General features: G+C 44.1%; 3 protein-coding genes across 4 annotated transcripts; 1 reads left to right on the forward strand and 2 right to left on the reverse strand.

Moving 5' to 3' along the window:
* Positions 1-1,468: 1,468 nt before the first annotated feature.
* On the reverse strand, positions 1,469-5,181 carry LOC148129370 (arylacetamide deacetylase-like 3). The gene is made up of 4 exons (XM_087944643.1): positions 4,942-5,181; positions 4,054-4,270; positions 3,913-3,976; positions 1,469-2,331 (listed from the first exon to the last, which is right to left on the reverse strand). The coding sequence occupies exons 1-4, from the start codon at positions 5,122-5,124 to the stop codon at positions 1,557-1,559; spliced, it is 1,239 nt and encodes a 412-aa protein (XP_087800769.1). The 5' UTR covers positions 5,125-5,181; the 3' UTR covers positions 1,469-1,556.
* Positions 5,182-9,840: 4,659 nt separating this feature from the next.
* On the forward strand, positions 9,841-15,684 carry VAMP3 (vesicle associated membrane protein 3). The gene is made up of 5 exons (XM_087944651.1): positions 9,841-9,926; positions 11,580-11,655; positions 12,559-12,717; positions 13,412-13,463; positions 14,494-15,684. Coding segments are annotated over exons 1-5 (309 nt in total). The 5' UTR covers positions 9,841-9,924; the 3' UTR covers positions 14,514-15,684.
* A 1,415-nt stretch (positions 15,685-17,099) lies between these two features.
* On the reverse strand, positions 17,100-26,032 carry LOC148129371 (uncharacterized). 2 transcript variants are annotated; one of them, XM_087944649.1, is made up of 6 exons: positions 25,723-26,032; positions 22,658-22,726; positions 22,014-22,278; positions 19,147-19,248; positions 18,224-18,267; positions 17,100-17,320 (listed from the first exon to the last, which is right to left on the reverse strand). In XM_087944649.1, the coding sequence occupies exons 3-6, from the start codon at positions 22,231-22,233 to the stop codon at positions 17,204-17,206; spliced, it is 483 nt and encodes a 160-aa protein (XP_087800775.1). In that variant the 5' UTR covers positions 22,234-22,278; positions 22,658-22,726; positions 25,723-26,032; the 3' UTR covers positions 17,100-17,203. The 2 variants fall into 2 exon arrangements, with proteins under 2 accessions (XP_087800775.1, XP_087800776.1); XM_087944650.1 differs by lacking the exon at positions 25,723-26,032 and having other exon boundaries at positions 22,658-23,164.
* Positions 26,033-26,061: the final 29 nt, after the last annotated feature.

A 26,061-nucleotide genomic window follows, 5' to 3' on the forward strand; every position in this document is an offset into this window, starting at 1 on the left:
GTAACTAATTCTATATTCTATTCTATTCTGCATTGTATTCTATATTCTATCCCTATTCTATTCTATTCCTACCATATTCTGCATTCTATTTTATCTTCTATTCTATTCTAAATTTTATTGTCCTGTCCTGTCCTGCATTGGTGGCGCAGTGGTTAGAATGCAGGATTGCAGACTAATTCTTCTGACTGCCAGAAGTTCGATGCTGATCCAGATTGGTGTGGGGCAATAAGCTGACTTTGTAAACTGCTTGGAAACTCCGCCTCTTGCCCCCCCCCGCCCCAAACAATCTGGGGCCTCATTTAACTGACCTCGGAAGGACGAAAGGTTGAGCCAACCTTGACACCAGGTCAGAACATTAGTTTTAATTCTGTGGCACCTACATACCACACCTTACAACCTCCCTGAGGCATGACATTACAAAAGCAAAGATATTGCGAGAGAAAACAGCAAGGCTGGTTTCCCCATTATGCCCGCAATGCCAGCTTCACCCGGCGAGCAACATCCAGAAACACAAACACATCAAAACCCAACAACCTGGAGTGTCCAGAACAATCTCCAACAGCAGCCTGAAGGGATTCAGGAAATTAAAATAAATAAAACCATGCGTTTATTTTGTCTTTGATCTGCCGGGATGCCACAACAGGATATTGAAACTCAGCCGGGCTTACGTTTAATGAGTCGCTGCCGAATAGTTAAATTGTTAATTTTATTTTTATTTATTTATTTTGTCCAGCATGCATTTGATAATATATATATGTATAAACATGATTATGAGTACAATACATGAAATAGATACGAATAAAAGGGAACATTAAGACAGGGACGGTAGGCACATTGGTGCACTAAAGGGATTTATTCCCACGCTTTTCGTCTTCAACACAACGCATTTCCGCAGTGAGAAAAGTAAATTTTACACTTCGGCAAGAAATACTACATGCAATTTTAGTCACTGTGATACCAACAAAATTGGAGACTTCAGAAAGAGCGTAGCGAAGAGCAACAAGGAAGTTTAGGGGACGGGAGGCTCAAACATGTGAAGAATGGGTGCAAGAATTAAGTATATCTTGTTTAATGAAAAGGAGGAGTAGAGGGGACATGATAGCAGTCATCCAATATTTGAGGGGCTGTCATGGAGAGGAAGGAAGCACCTCAGAACAGGACAAGAAGTCATGGATGGACGAACATAAAAGCGATCCATCACTTCAATCAGAGTAGAGCTGGAAGGGACCCTGGAGGTCTTCGAGTCCAACCCTCTGCTCAGGCAGGACTCCCTATACCATTTCAGACAAGTGACTGTCCACTCTCAAATTCTGAAAGACTGCTATCACATTACCTCCAAACAAGTAGGAATTTTATGATCGTGAGAACAATCCCCCAGTACAACAACTTGCCTGGAGCGCCATTCATGCAAGTGGAAGAGGTGGCACACTCCTCACACAAATGGAGTTGTGCATGGGTGCCTGTCACACTCTGTCTCACACATACACACACACGCACCAGGCAAGGTCACCAAGCTAGAAAGGCGAACAAAGCACGAGAAGGAGGCAGTTGGGTTTCTAGTACTGTTCGAAGAATTGGATTATGCTTTTGAGACCCCTCCTCGTCCCGGGAAACTCCAGGGGCCCAAATCCTACGAGCAACGAGATCCCATGGAATCCATCCTCCATGTGATGCCAGGTGACGGACATGCCATTGTCTTCCAGCCGTTTCTTGTATAGCAAGCCTTCATCTCGTAAAATGTCGTACTCGCAGGTTAAAAGGAACGTCTCTGGAAACCGTCGTAGGATGGCGTCCTCCGTCAGGAGTGGCGAAAACGTGGCCTCAAAAACTGCTGTGTATTCTTTGAAAAGAGCCTCTGAAAAGCGAGCAGGTACGAACGGCACGTAACCTCGGGCTTTAAATTCTTCTGGAATATGTTCGGCGCTGATCCATTTCTGGTACTTGATCCTGAGCTTCTCTGGGACATGAGCGTTGAGCATTACTTCATCTGAGCCCGAGCTGTTTCCGGTGACATAAATCTTGCCAAAATGGCCGACATCTGTCTTTAATAAAAGGGGCACCCATTGGTTTTGCTGGTAAGAAGGCAGGTTGAAATCCAGAGCTTGGAGGAAAGGGAAGACGAGCACGTGGGCCCGGACCTGGGGCAGGTCCTGTCTGAGCACGAGTTGTTGAGAAATGGCCACCACAATGGAGCCTCCGATGCTGTCGCCACCCAACACAATCCGCTGAGGGTCCACGCCGAAGTCCACCGCATGCTTCAAAAAGTACGATACAGCCACGTAGCAGCTGTGCTGTTGAGCTGGGTAGGGGTGCTCTGGTGCCAAGGGATACCTAAACCAACAGTGAGTGAAAAGGAAATATTTCAAATGCATTGGCATTCCTGTTGCTATTATTATTACCATGTTTCCCCGAAAATAAGACCCTGACGTATATTTTTTTTACCACCAAAAAAAGGCAGCAGGTCTTATTTTTGAGATTTGTCCTCCACTGACTAACCTCATTTGTGCGCGTCGCCCCCAGCCTCCTTTTCGCTGTCCGTGGCCTTCAGGAACTTCTTCTTCTGCAGCCGGCAAGGCTTTCCTGAAGGCCTATGCAGCCTTCAGGATCGATCCGGAGCTTTCTTATCTGCTCCAGAGGCCTTCAGGAATGCCCTGCCAGCCTTGCTGGCTGCAGAAGAAATGGGCCGGCTGGCAAGGCGGGTGTCAGGGTATGTGAGGCCTGGCTACAACTCTCCAAAGGTAAGTAGTAGGGCAGCTCCACCCTCCATCCCCACTCTAGCTTAATTTTTACCCATGCATTCTGGAGTGAGCAGGGTCTTAATTACAGCTTATTTGGAGGGGATAGGGCTTATATTGGGTGCAAGTATAAAAATCAAGCTAGGACTTACTTTCAGGGTAGGTTGTATTATTATTATCCTTTTATTCATTAAACATGAAACTCAGTCAACTGAACTTTTAAAATTGTATCATAAATGTCACTGACTGGCACTGATGGTTCATATGGTTTCCTGCCAGCATAATAATAATAATAGTAATAATAGTAAGCTTTATTTTCATCGTACATCATACAACGAATTTCATCATACAACAAATTTGGTTTAGCCTCTACTGGTGCAATCCATAACAAAAATACAAGACAACATTTATAGTATAGAGCAATGGTGGCTAATCTTTTTGGGCAAAGGAACTGTTCAGGTAGCGTCGGAGGATAAAAGCTGTTCCAAGTAGGGTGGTTTTTTTTGTAGAATCAGGGTATTCAAGTCTGATAAATTCAGAATTTTGAAATAGTGAGGTATCCCTTTAGGTATTGCTCCAAGGGCTACAATTACAATTGGGATCACACACTATTTCTTTTTCCAAAGTCACTCAACTTCAATTTGTAAGTCCCAGGACTTTGTGATTTTTTTCTTGCTGCATGTCCACAATTCGTGCATCACCGGGTATTGCAATGTCAATGAACCAAACCTTTTTCTTTTCAACTATTGTTAAGTCAGGTGTGTTGTGGGTCAAGTGCCTGTCAGTCTAAATTCTGAAGTCCCACAAGATCTTGACTTTTTCATTCTCCAGAATCATCTCAACCTGATGTTCCCAGTAGTTGTTACTATACTCAAATCCACTTTTGGCACAGTTTCCAGTGAATGATTTTAGCAACTCGGTGGTTGTTATTTATTATTATTATTATTATTATTATTATTATTATTATTATTAGTAGTAGTAGTAGTAGTAGTAGTAGTAGCAGCAGCAGTAGCAGTAGCAGTAGTATTGTTAGTATTGTTAGTATTGTTATTAGTATTGTTAGTATTGTTAATAGTATTATTATTAGTAGTAGTATTAGCATTAATAATAATAATAGATGATGTGGCAGTTTAATTTTGAATTTCCCCTGTTGCAAAATGAACCTGAGCTCTCTTACCCGATAGCTACGACCACGGTGGCACTTTCCTGGGCGAAGAATCGACACAGCCTTTCGTGGCTTTCTGAAATATTTAAAAAAAAATGTCAAAAAAATCTGAATATATCCATACATCAAACCGTCTGTGTTTGGAGAACTTACTGAAGCTTCCGAAAATGCCCCCTCCTCCGTGAATCCACACAAGTCCCCTCCTTTTCTCAGGACTTGGAGTTTTGGACTGGTAGATCCTCACGGGCACGGTGTCGAAAAGAGTTTCCTTGATACTCAAGTCACAGGGTCCCGGAGGAAATACCCCATCCATCACAAACCTCCGTACCGCAAGTGCACTGCAGATGCCCAGTTTTTCCAGGAGCGGAGCCTGTTCAGTGCAAAAAAAATGAAATAAAGAAGAAACCACATGGAAATGTTCAGAGAAATGCTAATCAAAAATGAAATGCTAATCAAAAATTGGAACAGAGCTGGAAGGGACCACAGAGGTCTTCTAGTCCAACCCCCTGCTCAATCAGGAGACAACAGTCCATTTCAATCAATCTATCAATCAGGAGGGAGCTGGAAGGGACCTTGGAGGTCTTCTAGTCCAACCCCCACTGCTCAAGCAGGAGACCTTATACTACCCCAGATAAGTGTTAAACTGGACTTTCTGCTTTTTATTCAAAGGCATTTCACTTCTCATCCAAGAAGCTCTGAGATTTTTGGGCTGAAGAGCCGAAGGAGCTTCTTGGGTGAAAAGCGAAACATCTTCGAAGAAAAACCAAAGTCCAGTTGCCTCTTCAAAAAAGACAAAGTGGATTTTGGTTTTCCCAGGAAATTCCCCTAACCAAATTGCTATTCCGGCCAGGAAAAAAACACCCGATTGATTTTATTATATTAATTTATTCCATGATTCAACTTTTATTAGGTTGGTTGTTTTTATATGAGGTTTTACATTCTGTGAGCTGCTCTGAGTTGCCCTGTGCGGAGTGGCGGCCATATAAATTCCCTACATAAAGAAATATTTATTTATTTGAAGCTAAGAATTTAAGCGCTTACCGGTTTTTCAAAAATGCAGATGAGCAAATAGATGAGGCGAAGTTTTATTCCCTGGCTGAATCCTGGTGGTGTATGAATCCTGGTAAAATCGGAGTAAAGGATCCATCCGAGAATGAAAAATGGGACCAAAATGCAGAAATAAAATATCAGCATCCACAACTCTTGGCCAAATATCATTTCCATGTCGGAAGGATCCTGAAATCGGATTTTTTAGGAATCTGGTCCAAGGAAATTGCAGCCCCAGTTTAATTTCCTTTATATTTTTTGCGAGATGCGCGTTGCCACGGCGTCCTTTTAGGAATGGAAAACAGGTGTGCACTTCGATCCCTTTTCTTGCATCCTTTAAATCCTTTAATTGGTCAACCCGTGTTTTGAACTCAAGAACAGAATGATCTTTTTCCAAACCCTTCCCTGCTTAAAGGTTACACCATCCGGCTTCAGTTTTTATTGAACTTTTTAGATCACCCCGCAGATTAAATGTTATTTTTGTTGATGACCTTCGTTATGGAGGCACGCTGCTTTGCCAGAACAATTTTTCCCCAATGTATCAGAGGTAGTATTCATCCGGTTCAGACTGGTTCTGTCGTACGGGTTGCGGAAATTTTGAGTAGTTTGGAGAACCGGCAAATACCACGAAGAGAGTTTGCTCTCACAGAACCGGTAGGAAAAACTGGAATGCCACCACTAGTATGTAATGTATGTATGTATGTATGTATGTATGTATATTTCTGCTGCTGAGTTGCTTCATTTGAGCCATTGTCCAATGTACCCCTTCATCCTGGGAAAATTTATCGCACAAGGAATTAATCTGGCAATTCAGGAAAAATTGCAGACTGCCAGAGAAAACCCAAATTCTGCAACTGTTCTTCGTATGTTTTCGTCTCCAGGCCTTTCCATCATCCTAATTGCTCTTCTCTGCATTTTTTCCCAAAGTCTCAATCTCTGTTTTGTAATATGTGGTGACCTAAACGGGTCACAGTGTTCCGGGCACGACCTTACTAAGGCCTTGTAAAGCTTCCCATGATGCTTATTCTATTTGTCAATTAATGCAACCTAGGATTGCATTGGCTTTTTTGGCTTCCGCCGCACACGGCTGGCTCACATGGAAGGGAATCATCTAATAGCATTCCATTTAATGACTGTTTGCAGTTACAAGGGCCCTGAAAAACGTGACTTACAACCAGTTTTCACACTTATGACCTTCATGAGGGAAGGTCCTCAGAAAGAACAAAACTGCCAGAAGAAATAGCTCGCTTAACCACAGACTTAAATAATTAGTATAACAGGAAAGTACTCCAAGTAACCGTAACATATCCATCCCCGAAGGGGTTTCAAAGCGGGGAGTACCGTGTTTCTCATATAATAAGGCTGGGTCTTATTTATTTTTTTGAGCCCCGAAAAAATGGCTAGGCCGTCTTTTCGGGGGTGACTTAATTCCCCCCCCCTTGCATCTTCGGGCGGGCGGCGACGGCTTGAATGTTGACCTCGGCGTTGGTGGGGCACTTCATATCGGGGTCAACGCAGGCAGCACCATATCCGGGTGTGCAACAAAAGTACTTCCTAACGGCAAGCCCCCCCCACCATTCCCCCCCATTTCGCATGTTTTAATATAGGCCTTCATTTCACAAGGAGAGTTCTCCACTCCTCTACTCGTTGTAGAATACCTTATGCCACCAGACTTGAAATTCTACAACTAGAAAATCTTGAATTACGCCGTCTTTGGTCTGATTTAAGTATGGTATATAAAATCATACACTGCAATGTCCTACCTGTCAATGAATACTTCAGCTTCAACCATAACAACACAAGAGCACACAATAGATACAAACTCAAGGTTAACCGCACCAAACTTGATTGCAGGAAATACGACTTCAGCAACAGAGTGGTCAATGTCTGGAATACTCTACCCGACTCTGTAGTTTCTTCCCCAAACCCCAAAAACTTTAACCTTAGACTGTCTACTATTGACCTCACCCCTTTCCTAAGAGGTCTGTAGGGGGCCTGCATAAGCGCACCAATGTGCCTACCCTCCCTATCCTATTGTTTCTCTTATTCTTCTTTTATTTTTCTTATATGTACCCATTTCATGTATTCACAACTATGTATACACTTATACTTATTATCTTGTAAACAATTGGCAAATCAAATAAATAAAATAAATAAATAAATTTGGGGGGAAGGGCTTAATTTCATTTCATGCCCATAAAACATGCTGGGACTTCATATTGGGGGAGGCCGTATTGTTGGAGAAACAGGGTAGAAATATTTGATCTGCAAAAGAGCTGCCAGAGGAAATAGCTAACTGAGCCAAAGAAGGGAGGCCTAAAAATTGTGGCCGGCAGAAAACATTCCGAAAAATAGGTGGTTCGTCTAAGAAGTAGATCACCGTAGTAAGCAAAGTGCATGCTTAAAATGCCGACACGCCTTATGTATATAATCTGCTAATCATAATGCACATATGATCTCGGGAAACCTGTAGGAGGCGGTCAGAACAGTGTGTAACCTCATAGTGCGTCGGCTAATGGGGAACAAGGTGGGATGTGGTAGCCGGGGTAGGGAATATTGATTGGAGATAATTGGAGAGAACCAGTCCTAACTCGTCAAGCTATTAGAGCTGCTTCCCGCTTGTTGCAACAGAACTTTGAACAACTTTTATTGTCACATCGAATGTTCATTAATCGGCCTTACATTAAAATGAGATTTTAAGGTCTTCCCTCTAGAAAGAGTGCAGAGAAGAGGAACCAGGATGATTAGGGGGGCTGGAGGCTAAAACATACGAAGAACGGTTGCAGGAACTGGGCCTGGCTGGTCTAGGGAAGAAGAGAAGGACCAGGAGAGCAGCCTTCCAATATTTGAGGGGCTGCCCCAGAGAGGAGGAAGGGGGTCAAGCTATTTTTCCAAAGTACCCGAAGGCCAGACAAGGAACAATGGATGGAAACTGACCCAGGAGAGATTCAACCTGGAAAGAAGGAGAAATTTTCTGCCAGTGAGGACAGTCAACCCATGGAACAGAAGTTGCGGGAGCTTCATCATCCTTTCAAGAAGAGACTGGACTCTCATCTGTCAGAAATGGTATGGGGTCTCCTGCTTGGGCAGGGGGTTGGACTAGATGACCTCCAAGGTCCCTTCCAACTCTATTATTCTACATCTACTTCTCTACCTGCTTGCCTTTTGCAATTGGTTCGTTAAGTTGGTCCACCTTTTAGTGACACTGAAATAATAGAGCCGAAACTTTTTGCTTTCGGGATTTCCTTTTTTATTTATTTATTTATTTTATTTTATTTTGTCAAGCAATTATTAGATAACAGGGATAAGTATAAACATGGTTACGAATACATGAAATGGATAAGAATAAGAAAAAGAAACAATAGGACAGGGACGCTAGTAGGCACTTTGGTGCGCTTATGCACACCCCTTGCAGACCTCTTAGGAATGGATATTCTCTTCCTTTCCCTCTTCCCTCCATTCTTTTCTCTCCTTCCTTCCTTTTATTTTTTATTTTATTTGTCAAGGAAGCGTTAGATAACAGGGATAAGTATAAACATGGTTATGAATACCTGAAAAAATAGGACCAACTCTCTTCATACTCTACATAAACGACCTCTGTGATCATATTAAGAGCAATTGCGTTCTCTTCGCTGATGATGTAAAGCTGTTCAATACCACAGACAATACTGCTACCCTACAAAAAGATCTTGACTATGTATCAGAATGGTCAAACAAATGGCAACTTCAAATCTCAACAAATAAATGCTCTGTCTTACATATTGGCAAAAAAAATCAGAAAATAAAATACAAGCTGAATAGTCAAGATCTTGTTGATGACCCAAGCTCTGTAAAGGACCTTGGAATACTCACCTCTAATGATCTAAGTGCTAGAGCCCACTGCAACTACATAGCCAAAAAGGCATTAAGAGTTGTTAACCTAATCCTACGTAGCTTTTTCTCTGGTAATATCACATTACTAACCAGAGCATACAAAACATTTGCTAGACCAATACTCGAATACAGTTCATCAGTCTGGAACCCATACTACGTATCTGATATTAGCACAATTGAGAAAGTCCAGAAATATTTCACAAGAAGAGTTCTCCACTCCTCTACTCGCTGTAGAATACCTTATGCCACCAGACTTGAAATTCTAGAACTAGAAAACCTTGAATTACGCCGTCTTCGGTCTGACTTAAGCATGGTATATAAAATCATACATTGCAATGTCCTACCTGTCAATGAATACTTCAGCTTCAACCATAACAACACAAGAGCACACAATAGATACAAACTCAAAGTAAACCGCACCAAACTTGATTGCAGGAAATACGACTTCAGCAATAGAGTGGTCAATGTCTGGAATACTCTACCCGACTCTGTAGTTTCTTCCCCAAACCCCAAAAACTTTAACCTTAGACTGTCTACTATTGACCTCACCCCTTTCCTAAGAGGTCTGTAGGGGGCGTGCATAAGCGCACCAACGTGCCTACCGTCCCTGTCCTATTGTTTCTCTTATTCTTCTTTTATTTTTCTTATATGTACCCATTTCATGTATTCACAACTATGTATACATTTATACTTATTATCTTGTAAACAATTGGCAAATCAAATAAATAAATAAATGAAATGGATAATAATTAAAAGGGAACATTGGGACAGGGACGCTATGCACGCCCCTTGCAGACCTCTCAGGAAAGGGGTGAGGTCAATAGTGGACAGTCTGAGGTTAAAGTTTTTGGCGTTTGGGGAAATCCCTTGCAGAGGGATTCCCCTCGCGCACGCACACACCACACACACACACAGACACATACGCCAGCGGAGGAGACTTATTCCCCGCCCCCCCCGCCCCCCCGCGCAAAACCTGACCCAACCCGCCCCACGGGGAGGGGTTTTGCACGGCACCGCCCCGGGCGCACCCCGCAAAAAATCCCCAAAGCTGCGACTTTCTCTTCCTCCGCCTGCTTGTGCTTCAAAGCCACCTCCTCCGCCGTCATGTGAGTTTCCTCCGGGGGTCTTGGTTGTTTTTAAAATATATATATACATATAATTTTGCAAGCCCCCCGCCCTCCCCAGCGGCGGGGAAAAGTTCGGGCGCCGCTTTTGCAAAGTCTCATTTGCAACAGGGCGCCCGCCGCTCCGCTCCGGCGCCCTCACGTCTCCTTTCCTTCCATTCCCAAACCCCCTCCCCCAAAAATAGGGGGTGGGGGTGAGAGAAGGAAGCCGAGTTAGAAGGGACCCCGGGCGGGGCGGGGGGGTGGGGGAGAAGGCTAGGCAGGGCCGTGGCCGGAGGAGAAGGCCGAGACTTGCAGGCCGGGGCTGGGACGGGACGGGACAGGAGTCGCGACTTTTTGGGGAGTCGCCCTTTTCTCGGCCCGCCTTGAATTCGGAGCTAATAAAAGACTTGCTACCCAAGTGGGTCTGACTCCGGATCTGTTGCAACGACGTTGTTCTTGGGTTTGTTTGTTTTTTTACCCCGAAAGAGGGTTTGGTTGCAACTAGTTGCAAAGAAAAGCGAAAGGGGGAAAGAAAAGAAAAGAAAAGAAAAAAAAACCCAGCTCGGGGCGATGCCCATTTCCGGGACAGGCGGAGCTCCGACCCGGCTCTGGCATAGGAACCCGGGCCTGTTTCGGCTCCCCTAGCAGGCGGGGAAGAGAACGGAGAGCCCTGAGCCGCTTTGGCGATGGGGGGTTTGGGGGCCTCTGTGTGGCTCTACTAGGAGGTTTTACCTGGCGAACCAGGATTGTCTGCAGGCTGGAATTGGGCTTCGGTCGGAATGGGGACCTTGGAGGTCTTCTAGTCCAACCCCTGCTCAAGAATGAGACCCTAGACCAGGGGTGTCCAACCTTGGCAACTTTAAGACTTGTGGACTTCAACTCCCAGAATTCCTCAGCCAGCAAAGCTGGCTGAGGAATTCTGGGAGTTGAAGTCCACAAGTCTTAAAGTTGCCAAGGTTGGACACCCCTGCCCTAGACCATTTCAGTCAATCCATTATAGAGCTGGAAGGGACCTTGGAGGTCGTCTAGTCCAACCCCCTGCTCAAGAATGAGACCCTAGACCGTTTCAATCAATCCATTATAGAGCTGGAAGGGACCTTGGAGGTCTTCTAGTCCACCCCTGCTCAAGAATGAGACCCTAGACCATTTCAGTCAATCCATTATAGAGCTGGAAGGGACCTTGGAGGTCTTCTAGTCCACCCCCTGCTCAAGAATGAGACCCTAGACCATTTCAATCAATCCATTATAGAGCTGGAAGGGACCTTGGAGGTCTTCTAGTCCACCCCCTGCTCAAGAATGAGACCCTAGACCATTTCAATCAATCCATTATAGAGCTGAAGGATTTGGGTCTAGTCCACCCCTGCTCAGAATGAGACCCTAGACCATTTCAATCAATCCATTATAGAGCTGGAAGGGACCTTGGAGGTCTTCTAGTCCAACCCCCTGCTCAAGCAGGAGATCCTATAGCATCTCAGACAAAATATGTCTGTTTAGTCTCTTCTTTCGAAACCTCCAGGGATGGAGCACCCACAACTTCTGGTGGCCAGCTGTTCCACAGGTTAATTGATGGTGGTGTGTGAATGGATACTGGTACCCAGTGTTTATAAATGGCCGTCTGGCAATAACCTGGCTTGTCTTTTTTTTTATGTGGAGGTCTGGGGATCCTGTATCCGGCTCTGCCTCCAGCAGTAACCGACGTCTTCAGCAGACTCAGAACCAAGTTGATGAGGTAGGTATGGCCAGGTTCTTCAGAACCAGGATGGTGGGTGAAGCTGCAGCACCTTAGGATGGCAACCAGTTGATGACCTTCCTGAAGGGTCTATCATTGGAAGGATCCAACCAGTTGAGGGCTTTTTGAAGGGTCTATCATTAGAAGGATCCAACCAGTTGAGGGCTTCTTGAAGGGTCTATCATTAGAAGGACCCAACCAGTTGAGGGCTTCTTGAAGGGTCTGTCATTCGAAGGACCCAACCAGTTGAGGGCTTCTTGAAGGGTCTGTCATTATAAGGACCCAACCAGTTGAGGATTTCCTGAAGGGTCCATCATTGGAAGGACCCAAGCAGTTGAGGGCTTCTTGAAGGGTCTTATCATTAGAAGGACCCAACCAGTTGAGGGCTTCTTGAAGGGTCTGTCATTCGAAGGACCCAACCAGTTGAGGGCTTCTTGAAGGGTCTGTCATTATAAGGACCCAACCAGTTGAGGATTTCCTGAAGGGTCCATCATTGGAAGGACCCAAGCAGTTGAGGGCTTCTTGAAGGGTCCATCATTGGAAGGATCCAACCAGTTGAGGACTTCTTGAAGGGCCCATCAGTTGAAGGACCCAACCAGTTGAGTTCTAGTCCAACCCCCTTGCACAAGCAGGAGACCCTAGACCATTTCAACCAACCAACCAATCAATCAGGATAGAGCTGGAAGGGACCTTGGAGGTCTTCTACTCCAACCCTGTACTCCAGCAGGAAGACCCTAGACCCATTTCAATCCATCCATCAAAAAGCCTTAGGGTGAAGTATGGCTGATAAAGGGGGGGAAAAACCAGCGCCATCTCCTGCTTGTGCAAGGGGGTTGGTCTGGAGGACCTCCGTGGTCCCTTCTAGCCTTTAACGGTCCCGTGTTCTGAACCCTTTTCTTCTAGGTGGTGGATATCATGAGGGTGAACGTCGACAAGGTTTTGGAGAGGGATCAGAAGCTTTCCGAGCTAGATGATCGCGCCGACGCCTTGCAAGCCGGAGCCGCTCAGTTTGAGACGAACGCGGCCAAGCTGAAGAGGAAGTACTGGTGGAAGAACTGCAAGGTAAGGGGGCCTTTGAGGGGGTCAAGAGTTCAGGTCTTGCAGGACCACCCTTCCTTCCGCCTGCTAAGACGGTTCTGTGGATTCTTTGCTTCAAGAGTGGGGTACTAGGACTCCCCTATTTAGAGATGAAGAAAAGTGGGCTGGACTAGAAGACCTTCAAAGGCCCCTTCCAACACACTCTAGTCTATTCTACACTATTCTGCGTTGGTTCAGTTCTGCATTCTGTTCTAGCCTATTTCTACTCTATTCTTTCTGCATTCTATTCTGCATTTTTCTGCATCCTGTTCTATTCATTCCTCTGTTGTTCTGTTCCTATTCTTTTTCTGTTCTATTCTGCATTCTATTCTTATTGTATTTTCTACTCTATTTTAATCTATTCTTATTATATTTCTACTCTATTTTAATCTATTCTATTTTGCATTTTTCTGCATCCTGTTCCATTCTTCATTCCTCTGTTATTCTATTCTATTCCTATTCTTTTTCTGTTCAATTCTGCATTCTATTCTTATTGTATTTTCTACTCTATTTTAATCTATTTGTATTTCTACTCTGTTTTAATCTATTCTATTTTGCATTTTTCTGCATCCTGTTCTATTCTTCATTCCTCTGTTATTCTATTCTGTTCCTATTCTTTTTCTATTCTATTCTGCATTCTGTTCTATTCATTCTATTATTCTTTTTTCTTTCTTTGCAGATGTGGGCCATCCTGATTACAGTGGTGGTAGTCCTTCTCATCATTATCATTCGTAAGTCTTTTAAACTGTCATGAAGCCCTCTGGCCGGAAGTACAGGCAGTCCTCACTTAACAACTGCCCCGTTTAGCAACGATTCACAATAGTTAACAATAGTGATGAGAAAAGGACCTTGGTGAATCAACAGTCACCTTTATGACCTTTGCAGTTCTGGTTAGCAAAGGATAGAAAGCTGTGGTATGATTGTAAACCGCTTCACTTAATGACCGAGTTGCTCATCCCAATTTGGTCACTAAACGAGCACTGCCTGTATTTCTTGGACCAGGGACCGCATTTCCCTAGGGTACTGTTCAGTCACTGAAAAACAATTCCCAGTTGTCTTGTGTATTTATTATTTATTTTGAATGCAATCCTTACATTGAGTGAAGATTGGGGTTCGCTACTTTTTTTTCCCCCTGCTGTGAGTTTTATACATTTGTGTATGTGTATATTGTGAGCTGCTCAGAATCACAAATGTGTTGTGAACTTCGGCAACTTCTAAGACATGTCGATCTCCCAAAATTCCCCAGCCTGCAATGTTGAAGTCCACCTGCGCCCCCCCCCCTCTCTCTTTTATTTTTATTATTATTATTATTAACTCGCTCTGATGCTAAGGAGTTCCCTCCCCACCTGAAAAAAAGAAATCTCTTCCAAAGGCAAAACACAAGCAGAGGAGAGGCGTTTCCGTTTCACAGCACCAAGCAGCTTTAGTACAGAACAGTTGAGCTAAGCCACGCCCAGGCTCCTTGCTGTCTCTGCTCACACAGCAAATACTCTTTCAGTTTCCAAACAGCCCTCGACTCTCTCACACACTGACAAGACAGTAGCCAGATGAATACCAATGGATGCTGGTAGGCAGAGGCAGAATTCCTCCCCCCCCCCCTTATTTTTCTCCCCAAAAACTAAGCCCCACCACATAGTTTCATAGTGAAGCACGGGGATCGAGCTAGTTGTATGTATACGTATATTAAATTTAATTTTAAAAATCATTTTTAAAAGCAATCGCACGCTATGGTTTTTGCTAATCTTTCTCTCTTCTTTGCAGTTTGGAGTGTGTATGGGTGACCAGCAGAAGATTAAAATCCTTGTTCAACCTCTAAAATTCTTCCATTTGACCTGCTCTGTTGCCAAGCTTTTCGTTAAGGGTGCACAAATCAATTTATTCGGGACTGCTGTGTTTGATAACTCTTTATAGTTTGAGTGACGGACAGCTCAGAAGTATGCAAGCTGCAGGAGAAAAAACTTCACGCCTCCATCTCGGTCACGTGCTAAAATGGTCATTTCTTTGACAAATTCATATTATTCCTGTCCCGGTTAGACTGTAAGGAACCGAGAATCAGTTCATACTTCTGTTTTCCTTAAATTAATCAATTTTTTTTTAAAAAAAAAAAACCACAATTGTGACATAAAAGAACCACGATGCCTTCATTAAATCACCACAATTTACCGAGGGGAGCAAATGGGCAAACACTACTCTTTTTTAAGCCGGATTTTTTTTAGTGTCGCGCAGAGATTTGCACAATTGGGGCACTTAGAATAACCGAAAATCTGGACGTATTTTGGATGCAAATCTAAGTTGGGTGTCGTCTCATTACAGTGGAGTGCCTTGTTTGAACCCGAGTCGAACCGCTTATTGCACAGATTTAGTGGTTGTGATTTTTTTTCCGCAGCACCGTTGGAAGCCAAAAAAAAATAAATAAATCACAATGGCTTTTCGGAAGGATTAGGTTATTTTTTTGTAACCATTGTTGTGCATTGCCAATGTAGTCATTCTGTTCCAATGAGCCTTATTTCTTTATAGGTTCAAGTCGTGGCACGCTCACTTTTTCATTTTTGTATTTCGACAATTTAGCACCCCAAATAGCCACAAATACAGCAACAGCTGATCCCCATAAATTATTCGAGCTCTCTCGTCAGATTATTTTTCTACTTGCCTAAGAAAACCTAGTTATATTTCTGGTTGTTGTTGTTTTTTTTGCCCCACCCAATATTTTTGTATAGCTTGAAAATGCCACGGTTTGGAAACGCCGGAAAATAGGCATTTCCTGCTCGGGAAGTGTAGTCATTATTGTCATGTTTCCTACCCAGTTCTTAACCAAACGTGAATGGCTGTGTTTTTCTACTACTAACAAGCAATCTTGGTTCTTATCCAGCCAGGCAGAATAGTTTTCAACAGCCCGGTGAGTCAAGAAGCTGAACTTTTTATTGTAGCTATTTAATAAAGAGCGATTGTCAACCCGGTTTGGCGTTTTGCAATTCTTGGGGTTCGGTTGTCCTTGCGGGAGTCATCAATAGAAAAAAAAAAAAGAAGAAGTAGAAAATATTGCACAAACTAGCAAGGGCTGGCAGGGAGTCCTAATCTTCAATCAACCTGAAGGGACCTTGAAGGTCTTCTAGTCCAGCCCCCTGCTCAAGCAGGAGACCCTAGACCATTTTGAAGGATCAGAATAAAGCTGGAAGAGACTTTGGAGGTGTTTTAAGAAGAGACTGGACAACCTTTCATCTGAAATGGTTGAGGGTCTCCTGCTTGAGCAGGGGGTTGGACTAGAAGACCTCTGAGGTCCCCTCCAGCTCTCTTCTGTTCTGAAATCTTAGCAGACCTTTCCCTCTTCTGTGGGAGGAACCAACCCAATGAAGAGGGCGAACAGATGCGGGGTGCTCTCCAATGTGGAGCCCCCCCCACTCAAATCGAGGAGGAGGGGGGCATCCTACCTTCCAAGCTGACCGTCCTACCAGTGCTTTTACGTACGCACGCACGCACCCTCCCAAGGGTCGTTGTTGACCTGTTGCACAACGGCCCCTTTACTCGGCGCTCTTGAGATACGTTGTCGTGGGCAGCTTGCTTACAAAAACAGCCGCAATCAGGCCGGCCTGATGAAATTAGCTCAAGCCATTAGAGCATGACTCACTCGCTCGATCTGATGGTGGAGACGGCATCGCTGTGTCCCTCCGGCCCAATGATGACAAATTGGCTGCTTTGCTGTTTGCCTGGAAGGTTCTTGAATTGTGCAGGAGCCCTCAAGGTGAGATGGATGGGGAGCCCCTCTATGGGACGCCCAGAAGGGATATATGGCCAATCCTTAGCAAAGGGGGTGTGGGTGTCAGCTGGTATCAGCGTACTTGCTGGGTGTCACTGTTGCTTACGGGGTTTTCAACTCAAGAAAGAAAGTTTGGTCTAGTAGTTAAAGCACCAGATTAGGAGCCAGGTGAGTTCTAGTTTAGACTTTGGCATGAAAGCCGGCTGGGTGACTGGGCCAATCGCCAGAGACTGGGAGTTCTAGTTCCATCTTAGGCATGAAAGCCAGCTGGGTGACTTTGGGCCCTAAACCTGAACAGGAACCACAGGGGGGAAAAAGAAAGGAAAATAATTCTCTGCTTCCAATAATATGAGAGAAGATCTACAGAAGATTTTGTTGGACTACAACATTCATGTATTTTGTACACCTGCAGCGATATTCAGTAGAGATACATATTTTTCAACCAGTAGGTGGCAGTGTTTTGTTGCTTCCTTGCAGCAGTTAAGCAGGAAAGCACATGTTGACTGTGCACTGTCTATTCGGTAGGGCTACATACAGAATTTCTGACACACTTATTAAATCCCATGCAAGCAACACAGGCGTTTTTGCCATCTTCAGTATGGCTTTATTTTCATCACGTGTGCGTTTCCAGAAATGATATGCAGGGATCTAGTTTATTGCTTGATCACATCATAAATTATAGGGCAAGGAACTGGAAGCGAGTGGGTTCCAAGCCGGTCAGACACAAAATTTCCAGAAGCAATGGGAGAAATTCCTACGTTTCGTGTACTGCTTCCTGGCTGATTCCCATAAACGTCTTGACAGCATGTTCTGGAAGAAGCTTCCAATCGGTGCCTGAAAGCAGGGAAAAAAAAATACAGGTATTTTCAACTTACGACCACACGGAGCCCAAAATTTACGTCGCTAAGTGAGGTTCCGCACCATTTCACGACTTTTCTTGCCATGTTTGTAAAGGGAATCCCTGCAGTCGTTCATCGAGTAACCCTGTTGTTAAGTGAATCGGGCTTCCCTATTTGAAGGTTGCAAAAGGGGGATTGCGTGACCCCAGGGACATTGCAACCGTCATAAACATGAGTCCGTTTGCCAAGTGCCCAAATTTTGATCCTGTGACCACGGGGATGTTGCAATGGTTGTTAAGTGTGAAAAATGGCCATAAGTCACATTTTTTCAGTACGATTGTAACTTCAGTCACTAAGTGAAATTGTTGTAAGTCGAGGACATTCATTAAGTGACCTGTCGTATCTCAAGGACTATTAATGGTGTGGTAACATCCTATAACACATATCAATCTCGTGTTTATTTATACACATTCATATACATTTATCTATAATTTTCCTATCTCTAGTATCTTTATTTCAGTTATTCAACCCCTTGTACTAACTACCCCAAACTTCATAATACTCCGAGCCTTCTTTATCCTTTAATTTTAACGTATGTTTATCCATTTCAGCACAATCTAGATTTTTTGGGGGAATTACTAGTTCCTCTGAGGGCGTGTTATTTTGCTTCCAACATTGTGCATCTGCTATCCTCGTTGCAGTCGGAATATGTAGTAAAATATAGTTAATCTTTTTCCTATGTTTCCTTTGAATTATTCCCAACAAGAACAGTTCCGGTTTAAATTCTATCTGATCATCCACTATTTCTTGTATCCAACTCACTTTTCCTGAATTAGTCTCCCCCCCAAAAAAGTTTCAGAACTCACGTCTCTCTCTTCACCCACACAACCCTTCTTACCTCTTTAAAATGGCCCCTGGCATTGAAGCTGGAGGGAACAGGACCTGCAGCGAAAACAAAACAAGACAGAATATTTGGGGTCCTACTGAATAAATAGGAGCTGGCTGTGTGCGGCAGCAGCCAAAAAAAAATAAATCAATACGATCCTTGGTTGGGTAAACAGGGGCATAGTATCAAAATCAGGTAAAGTATTAGGACCGCTTTGTAAACCCTCATGCGTAGAATATTGCTGCATCCAGTAAACCCCCCAAAGAAAAGAAGAAGAAAGAAGAAGAAGAAGAAGAAGAAGAAGAAGAAGAAGAAGAAGAAGAAGAAGAAGAAGAAGAAGAAGAAGAAGAAGAAGAAGAAGAAGAAGAAGAAGAAGAAGAAGAAGAAGAAGAAGACTAAAGAAGAAGAAGAAGATTTTTTCAGTCTAAAGCACCTGAAGGAGGACAAGAAGCAAATATTCAGGATGCTACAAAGAAAGGGAGGATTTTATCATGGAGAGAATCAACCTAGAATTAAGGAGGAATTTCAACCTAACAGGAATTTCTAACAGAGGACAATGAACCCGTGGAACAGCTGGCCGCCAGAAGTTGTGGGTTGCTCCATCAGTGGAGGCTTTTAAGAAGAGATTGGACTGGAAGGGTCTAGGGTCTCCTGCTTGAGCAAGGGGTTGGACTAGAAGACCTCCAAGGTCCCTTCCAGCTCTATTCTGATTGATTTCTGTTGGAAATACAGAACCTGTTGGGTTAATCGTTCTCACTGTCGAGAAGTTTTTCCTTCGTTCCAAGTTGCTTCTCCCCACGAAACAATCCTCAAGAAAAGACAACGGTGCTTTAAGCTTTTTAGACGTGGAGAAGAGACGGGGTTTGTTGGGGTAAGATGGCACGGTTATTCAAGAAAAAGAATATATGCAGGGTTGGTGTTTTTTCCCGTCTTACCTGTGTCGCTGGGATAATCCTCCGTCTGTACTCCTAGTCTCCCGGTGAAGGATCTTCTGCTAGCCAAAGGCTCCCAATTTAACACGGCATCTTCATCGTTGACTATAAATGGAGAATAAGATCAAGAAGAAACAAAACGATCTTTAAAGACAGCCTTTCCCTCCCTTCTCCGAAGTCCTTGGGAATGAGGAATAGATTTATCATTTTTGCTCTGCAGCTACTCCTGGTTGCAGCCCCGTTCTTGCTAACTCTTTCTAACCACTAGACCTGGACCAGAAGTAATAGGTGGGAGGGAGGGAGAGAGAGATCCAACCTGAAATGAAGGAGAAATGTCCTGAACAATGGATGGCTTCCTTCCAGAAGCTGTGGCTGCTCCATCACTGGAGGTTTTTAAGAAGATCGGACGTGCGCAGAAATGGACAAATTGACAAAGGAATTAAAAAATAAGGATGAATCGGACTATTATAAAATATGGGATAAGTTTTATGGTTGGTTAGACAAGAGGAAGGATCAAGATAATAAGAAATGATTTCATATATACATTCATATATGTTCAATGTATTTTTTGTCTTGGTTTGTGTTTGTTTAATAAAGAAAAAATTAAAATTAAAAGGAGAAGAAGAAGAAAGAAGAAGAAGGAGAAGGAGAAGGAGAAGGAGAAGAAGAAGAAGAAGAAGAAGAAGAAGAAGAAGAAGAAGAAGAAGAAGAAGAAGAAGAAGAAGAAGAAGAAGAAGAAGAAGAAGAAGAAGAAGAAGAAGAAGAAGATCGGACAACCGTTTGTCTGAAATGCTATCTAGGGTTTAGACTAGAAGACCTCCAAGGTCCCTTCCAACTTCCTTATTCTGTTATCCCGGATCAATGAATCAGTGGAACGCCTTGTCTTCAGAAGTTGCGGGTGCTGAATCACTGGAAGGTTTTTAAGAAGAGACTGGACAACCCTTTTGATATCTAGGGTTTCCTGCTTAAGCAGGGGGTTGGACTAGAAGACCTCCAAGGTCCCGCACCTACTGTGTTATTCTGCCTTCACAAGAAAATATGGGAAATCTTGGCCCCCCCCATTTTGACTGCAAATTCCACCAACAGAATTGTATCTCAGGGGACGGATTCTTTATCTTGACCCTTGTAGACACCTTGAGGTCCATTTTAATGAACATAAAACAGAGAGGTGGTTTCGACTCGGTTCAGTCAATTAGGATGGAGCTGGAAGGGGCCTCTGAGGTCTTCTAGTCCAACCCCTGCTCAAGCAGGAGACCCTAGACCATTTCATTTTTTTTTATTTTTAAATACTTCTTAAGTTTTTTCACTTTAAAAAAAATCATATATACAATTTTTGCAGTAAGTTGTGGCATTGACTTTTCCGTTTTCATTTACACACACACACACGTATATATTATAGATATAGATATATAAAATTTACATTTACATTTTGCATTATCTTTTATTCCTGTTATCTGACCAAACATACCATTTTCCCCCGGACCCCATACTATTTTCTTCCTTCTCCTGCAATTCCATTGTAAGTTTATTCATTTCTGCACAATCCATAATTTTCTTTATAATCATATTATCTGTGGGATTACTCTCTTAATTTCTGATTTGGGGCGTACGTTATTCTAGCTGCTGCTAGTATATGTATTATTATATAGACCCTAGACCTTTTCAATCAATCAATCAATCAATCAATCAATCAATCAATCAATCAGAATAGAGCTGAAAGGGGCTCTCCCTCAGCTTCCTCTCTTAAATCATATTTCAGATGATTTTTACTTCTCCTTCACTCCCGTCCCTTTTCAGATCGGTCTGACGGCGCCCTAAAAGTCGGTTGAGATAGAAGCGCCAACTTTTCTTTTTCTTTTTCAAGGAGAAATATTCTTGCAGGTTTCAAGTGGGGCCCCCTCAAATACCTCCAACTGACCCCATAACTCATGTCAGATGCAACGGAGCATTTTCAACCTTACACTTATCTCAAACCTTATATCAATCCTAAGCTAAGGAGGGCACACCTACTCACAGCTGGTTTCCCACCCCTTTTACATATGGGGACTCCTCGACGTATGACTACAATCGAGCCCCAAATGTCTGCTATTAAGTGAGTCCAAGCCCTGGCTAGAATGACGTTTTAGCTGAAGTTGGCTGACATTTTGCTTCGTAATATCTGGGTTTGTTTGTTTGTTTTCTCTTCCCCAACTGTGTTGAGTTGCAATTGCAAACTTGGTCCTCCTGAGGGAGTCCTTTCCGTTAGATTTAGCTTAATTTGTGAAACCAAATCTGGATTAATCAGAATAGAGCTGGAAGGGACCATGGAGATCTTCTAGTCTGACACCACCCCCCCTGCTCAAGCAGGAGACCCCAGACCAAGGGTCTTCAAACTTGACAGCTTTAAGACTTGTGGACTTCAGCTCCCAGAATTCCTGAGCTAACATGACTGGAGGAGGAATTCTGGGAGTTGGAAGTCCACAAGTCTTAAAGCTGTCAAGTTTGAAGATCCCTGCCTTAGACCATTTCAATCAATCAGAATAGAGCCGGAAGGGACCTTGGAGGTCTTCTAGTCCAACCCCTTGCTCAAGCACGAAGCCCTAGTCCCTTTCAGACAAGTGACTGTCCAATCTTTTCTTTAAACCCTCCAGGGATGGAGCACCCACAATTTCTGGTGGCACGCTGTTCCACTGGCTAATTATCCTCACTTTCTCTTTAATTCCAGGTTGCTTCTCTCCTTAGTTTCCATCCATTGTTTCTTGTCCTGCCTGCTGGTGCTTTGGAAAATAAGTTGAAACCCCCCCCCCTTTTCCAGATGCAACGACACTCAGCTCACATGAAATGCATCTCATTAACTACTGGAGGAATCCAAAGAATAAATCTATCCTTACCTGGGGACCAAGCAGGTAGCTGCTGGCTAGGTCTGGGAATGGACCACAGCTGTCCAAAGAGAGAGAAGAGCAAAAGACAGAACCAGGCCAGCTTCTTCATTGTTCTCTCCCGAACTTTGACGTGGAGTTCCCTTGCTGGCTGTTGACTATCAATCCGATGGTCTCCGCCCCACCTGAAATTCTCCAATGAACGTCTCGTCCGTTTGGAAACTGAGGTCATCCTTCCAAGTCACTTTGTAGACCATAAATCGAACTGTCTCCTTGCCTGATGGGGAAAGCGAAGATGATGGAGAAGGGGAGGAGGAGGAGGAGGAGGGTGGGGGGAGAGAGAGAGAGAGAGAGAGAGAATTGAAAAGAAGAAGAAGAAGAAAAAAACAACTTTATAAACCGGGCATAAAAATCAGAGAGGATCTTCGGAGCGATAAATCACCAGCTAATGAAAACATCGGACGTCATTCGGAATTTGCCCGAGTCTTGAAACGGCTGATTTATGAAACTGGGAGGGCTTGACGCAAGTCATCCGAGCGAGATGGCATGGAGATGGATGAGAGAAGATGCCCTGTTGTGTTCTCAGGGTGCCTGTGCCAAAAGAGGACGATGAGCAAGGAATTAAACAGACATCCCGGCTGAGTTTCTCTCCTTACCTGAGTTTGAGGCTGACGTTGCGATGCATTGCATGGATGTCCTGCTCGGCCCGTCTCGCAAATGGCATCCTAAAGTTGAAGGGAACACCAGGTTAAAAGGGAAGGTTGGGACATGGTATCCGACAGGACAAATGTCCCAAGGAGGCCAGCTTTTGCTGACCCACGAAATCTTTTGCTCGGATGGGGAGCGCCGTAGAAGAAACCTCTGTATAAAGAAGAGGGGAATGTAGAAGAATCCCAACCAACGGGAAGAATAAAGAAATAAGTACAGATTGGGAAAGTAGTGTAATATACATATATGGATATATCAAAGAAAATATTCTTATAATGAGCAGATCGAGGTTAGAAGTTGGAAGATAAAAAAAGTTCGGATATGTAACTGTATTATTACTGTTAGCATTGTGTGATAAATATATTGAGCCAGTCATTACACTGTCCACAAAAAATGTTGGTTGTTAAAGGAAAACTACAAATAAAATATATACAGGAGGAGGAGGAGGAGGAGGAGGAGGAGGAGGAGGAGGAGGAGGAGGAGGAGGAGGAGGAGGAGGAGGAGGAGGAGGAGGAGGATGGGATATGTCTAGTTTAATGAAGAGAAGGACCAGGGGTGACATGATAACAGTTTTCCAGTATCTGAGGGGCTGCCCCAAAGAAGAGGAAGGGGTCAGTTTATTCTCCAAAGCATCAGAAGGCCAGAAAAGGAACAATGGATGGAAACTCATCAAGGAGAGAAGCAACCTGGAATGAAGGAGAAACTTGCTAACAGTGAGAAAAATTAGACAGTGGAACTGCTGGCCACCAGGAGTTGTGGGTGCTTCCATCACTGGAGGTCTTCAAGAAGAGACTGGACAGCCACCAGAAATGGTCCTTAGACCATTTCAGACAAGCGATCGTCCAATCTCTTCTTAAAATCCTCCAGGGATGGAGCAACCCATAACTTCTGGTGGCAAGCTGTTCCATGGGTCAATTGTCCTCACTGTTAGGAACTTTCTCCTTAATTCCACGTTGCTTCTCTCCTTGCTTAGTTTCCAACCGTTGCTTCTTGAAGAAGATGGCTCCATCCACCAACCAGCCTGGCCAGATCTTGGAAACTGGATGCAGCTAATTTCTCCAACCTATGATCCACTTTTAAGCCCTTGTAAACTAGAAGGCAATGCCAAGATTTTGGGTGGGGAAGCTGTTTCGCTCCTGCTGAGAGCTCTATTGCAGGGAAAGCAGAACATACTCAACCTGGCGGCTCCGAGAGGGAAATTACCCTTGAAGTGATATTATTAGAGTCAATTGTGGTCCCCACCCCAGAAAAAAACTATATCGATGCTGGGAGGTTTTCTAAAATTATCTTCAGCTTTCTTCATCTAAAAACAAAACCAGTTATGGTCTCTTGAGCGTTGTGTGTGTGTCCCACCTGCCAAAAAGTTCACACGTTTTGCCCAGGAATAGAAATGGCTTTTTGTTATAACAGCTGGCTTTTCTATTTTCCAAGAATGGATCATGAGAAAAGTGTCAACTTTTCTGCAGAGTTTTGCACCCCAGGATTTTGCTGTACAACCCAACAGAGAGAAGCTAATTTTTTTTTAATTTTTTTATTTTGGAGTTCAAAAGCTACCTGTCGCTTCTCTGAGTTAAAATAAATAAATAACACCCCCCCTCCCCAAATCTACAATGGAATTGCAGGAGAAGGAAGAAAATATTATACGGTCCAGGGAAAATGGTATGTTTGGTTAGATAACAGGAATAAAAGATAATGCAAAATGTAAATGTAAATTTTATATATGTGTGTGTGTGTGCGTGTGTAAATGAAAACAGAAAAGTCGATGCCACAACTTACTGCAAAAATTGTATATATGATTGTTTTTTTTAAAGTGAAAAAAAACTTAATAAGTATTTAAATATAAAATAAAAATAAAAAGATCTAGGGTCGCCTGCTTGAACAGGGGGTTGGACTAGAAGACCTCTGAGGGACCCCCCCCAGCTCTATTCCGATCAATCCACGCATTGAATGAACCGAACCCAGCTGCTCTCCCAGTCTTGACGTCTATGGGAGCCGGTTTCGTCTTCTACATTCTGCTCAGTCACCTCCAAGTTGTGACCCTTCAAACGACATCAAGGAATGTCGACCTCTCTCTCATTGCTCGAATGGTCTCTACCTCACCCCACTCCTCAAGCCTCGCTCCTTCTGTTTCCCCACCCTGCCCGGTGACTCACACGCCACACATTTCGTTTTTATTTATTTATTATTATTATTTCATTTTCCTCCGGCGCAAAGTAATTAGGTCAGCCCATCGCATGACCTCATTGCTCACTGCAAAAAGAAAAAATAATTTCTCCTTCAAACCAACGGCAGAGGCCAGAGGAATCCAACTCGGTTGGAAAAGCAAGGAAGGTGGAAACTCCGAGGAAAGGTCACCACCAGGATGTATTTTGTCCCTGTCCCCCTCCCGATCCCACCCTACCCCCCCCCCACTTCCATTGGGGGTTGTTCTCCTTCCTCCTTGGCTGTTGTCATTCTGGAGAGCATCTTCCAAGGAGACAAGACACAACATACAGAATCATAGAATCACAGAGCTGGAAGGGACCTGGGAGGTCATCTAGCCCAACCCCCTGCTCAAGGAAGAGGCCCTTACAGAATCATAGAAGGACAGAGCTGGAAGGGGCCTCAGAGGTCATCTAGTCCAACCCCCTGTTTAAAGCAGGAGACCCTTACAGAATCATAGAATCACAGAGCTGGAAGGGATCTTGGAGGTTATCTAGTTCAACCCCCTGTTCAATACAACTTACAACCAGTTCATTTAGGGACCGTTCCAAAGTTACAACGGCACGGTGTGTGTGTGTGTGTGTGTGAAGCAACTTAGAAGTTTCTCACACATACGACCACGTCATCAAAAGCCAGGCGCTTGGCCACTTGCATTTGTGACCATCGTAAAAGCGAGTCAGGGGCCAAGCATCCAAATGTCAATGATCTGACCAAGGGGAGGCCACAACAGGCTGTTGTTGTGAAAAATGGTCCTATGTCCAAAAAAAATCCCAAGTCGCTCCCCCCTTTTTTTCCCCAGCGCCCTTCTCACTTCCGACGGTCACTAAACGAATGGCCGTCAGTCGAGGACTCGCTGTATAACCCTGCTTGGCGTCTTGTCTCCAGTCCCCCGCAATCAGCCTCGTCGCGGCGCGCGCCCTCCGCCGTTCCCAAAGCGCCCTTGGCGGGGAACGCGTAAATGACCTGGGGGGGGTTGGGGGGGTTCCGAAATGGGAGCAAATGGAGGGGACGGGGGCGCAACTTCCAGCCTGGCTTCCCCAGGGTCCAGGAGAGGGCAGCTGGCTGGCCCCCGACCACCCCTTTCCTGCCCAGCGGAGACCCTCCCGACCTCTCCAGCGCGCGCGCGCTCAAGGTAAGTCTCCGCGCACCT

Source organism: Notechis scutatus, chromosome 16 (genome assembly GCF_049901735.1).
Source record: "Notechis scutatus isolate UNSWTSFEM ecotype Mainland chromosome 16, rNotScu1.2, whole genome shotgun sequence".
In the NCBI taxonomy this organism is placed as follows: Eukaryota; Metazoa; Chordata; class Lepidosauria; order Squamata; family Elapidae; genus Notechis; species Notechis scutatus.

Coding starts and splice junctions, on each gene's coding strand:
- LOC148129370 (XM_087944643.1), bottom strand. CDS start 5,124: ATGGAAATGATATTTGGCCAAGAGTTGTGGATGCTGATATTTTATTTC. Junction 4,271..4,941: donor TCTGCATTTTTGAAAAACCG/GTAAGCGCTTAA, acceptor TGCACTGAACAG/GCTCCGCTCCTGGAAAAACT. Junction 3,977..4,053: donor GGGCATTTTCGGAAGCTTCA/GTAAGTTCTCCA, acceptor TAAATATTTCAG/AAAGCCACGAAAGGCTGTGT.
- VAMP3 (XM_087944651.1), top strand. Junction 11,656..12,558: donor CTCAGAACCAAGTTGATGAG/GTAGGTATGGCC, acceptor CTTTTCTTCTAG/GTGGTGGATATCATGAGGGT. Junction 12,718..13,411: donor ACTGGTGGAAGAACTGCAAG/GTAAGGGGGCCT, acceptor CTTTCTTTGCAG/ATGTGGGCCATCCTGATTAC.
- LOC148129371 (XM_087944649.1), bottom strand. CDS start 22,233: ATGACCTCAGTTTCCAAACGGACGAGACGTTCATTGGAGAATTTCAGG. Junction 19,249..22,013: donor GCTACCTGCTTGGTCCCCAG/GTAAGGATAGAT, acceptor CTCCATTTATAG/TCAACGATGAAGATGCCGTG. Junction 18,268..19,146: donor GGATTATCCCAGCGACACAG/GTAAGACGGGAA, acceptor TTTTCGCTGCAG/GTCCTGTTCCCTCCAGCTTC.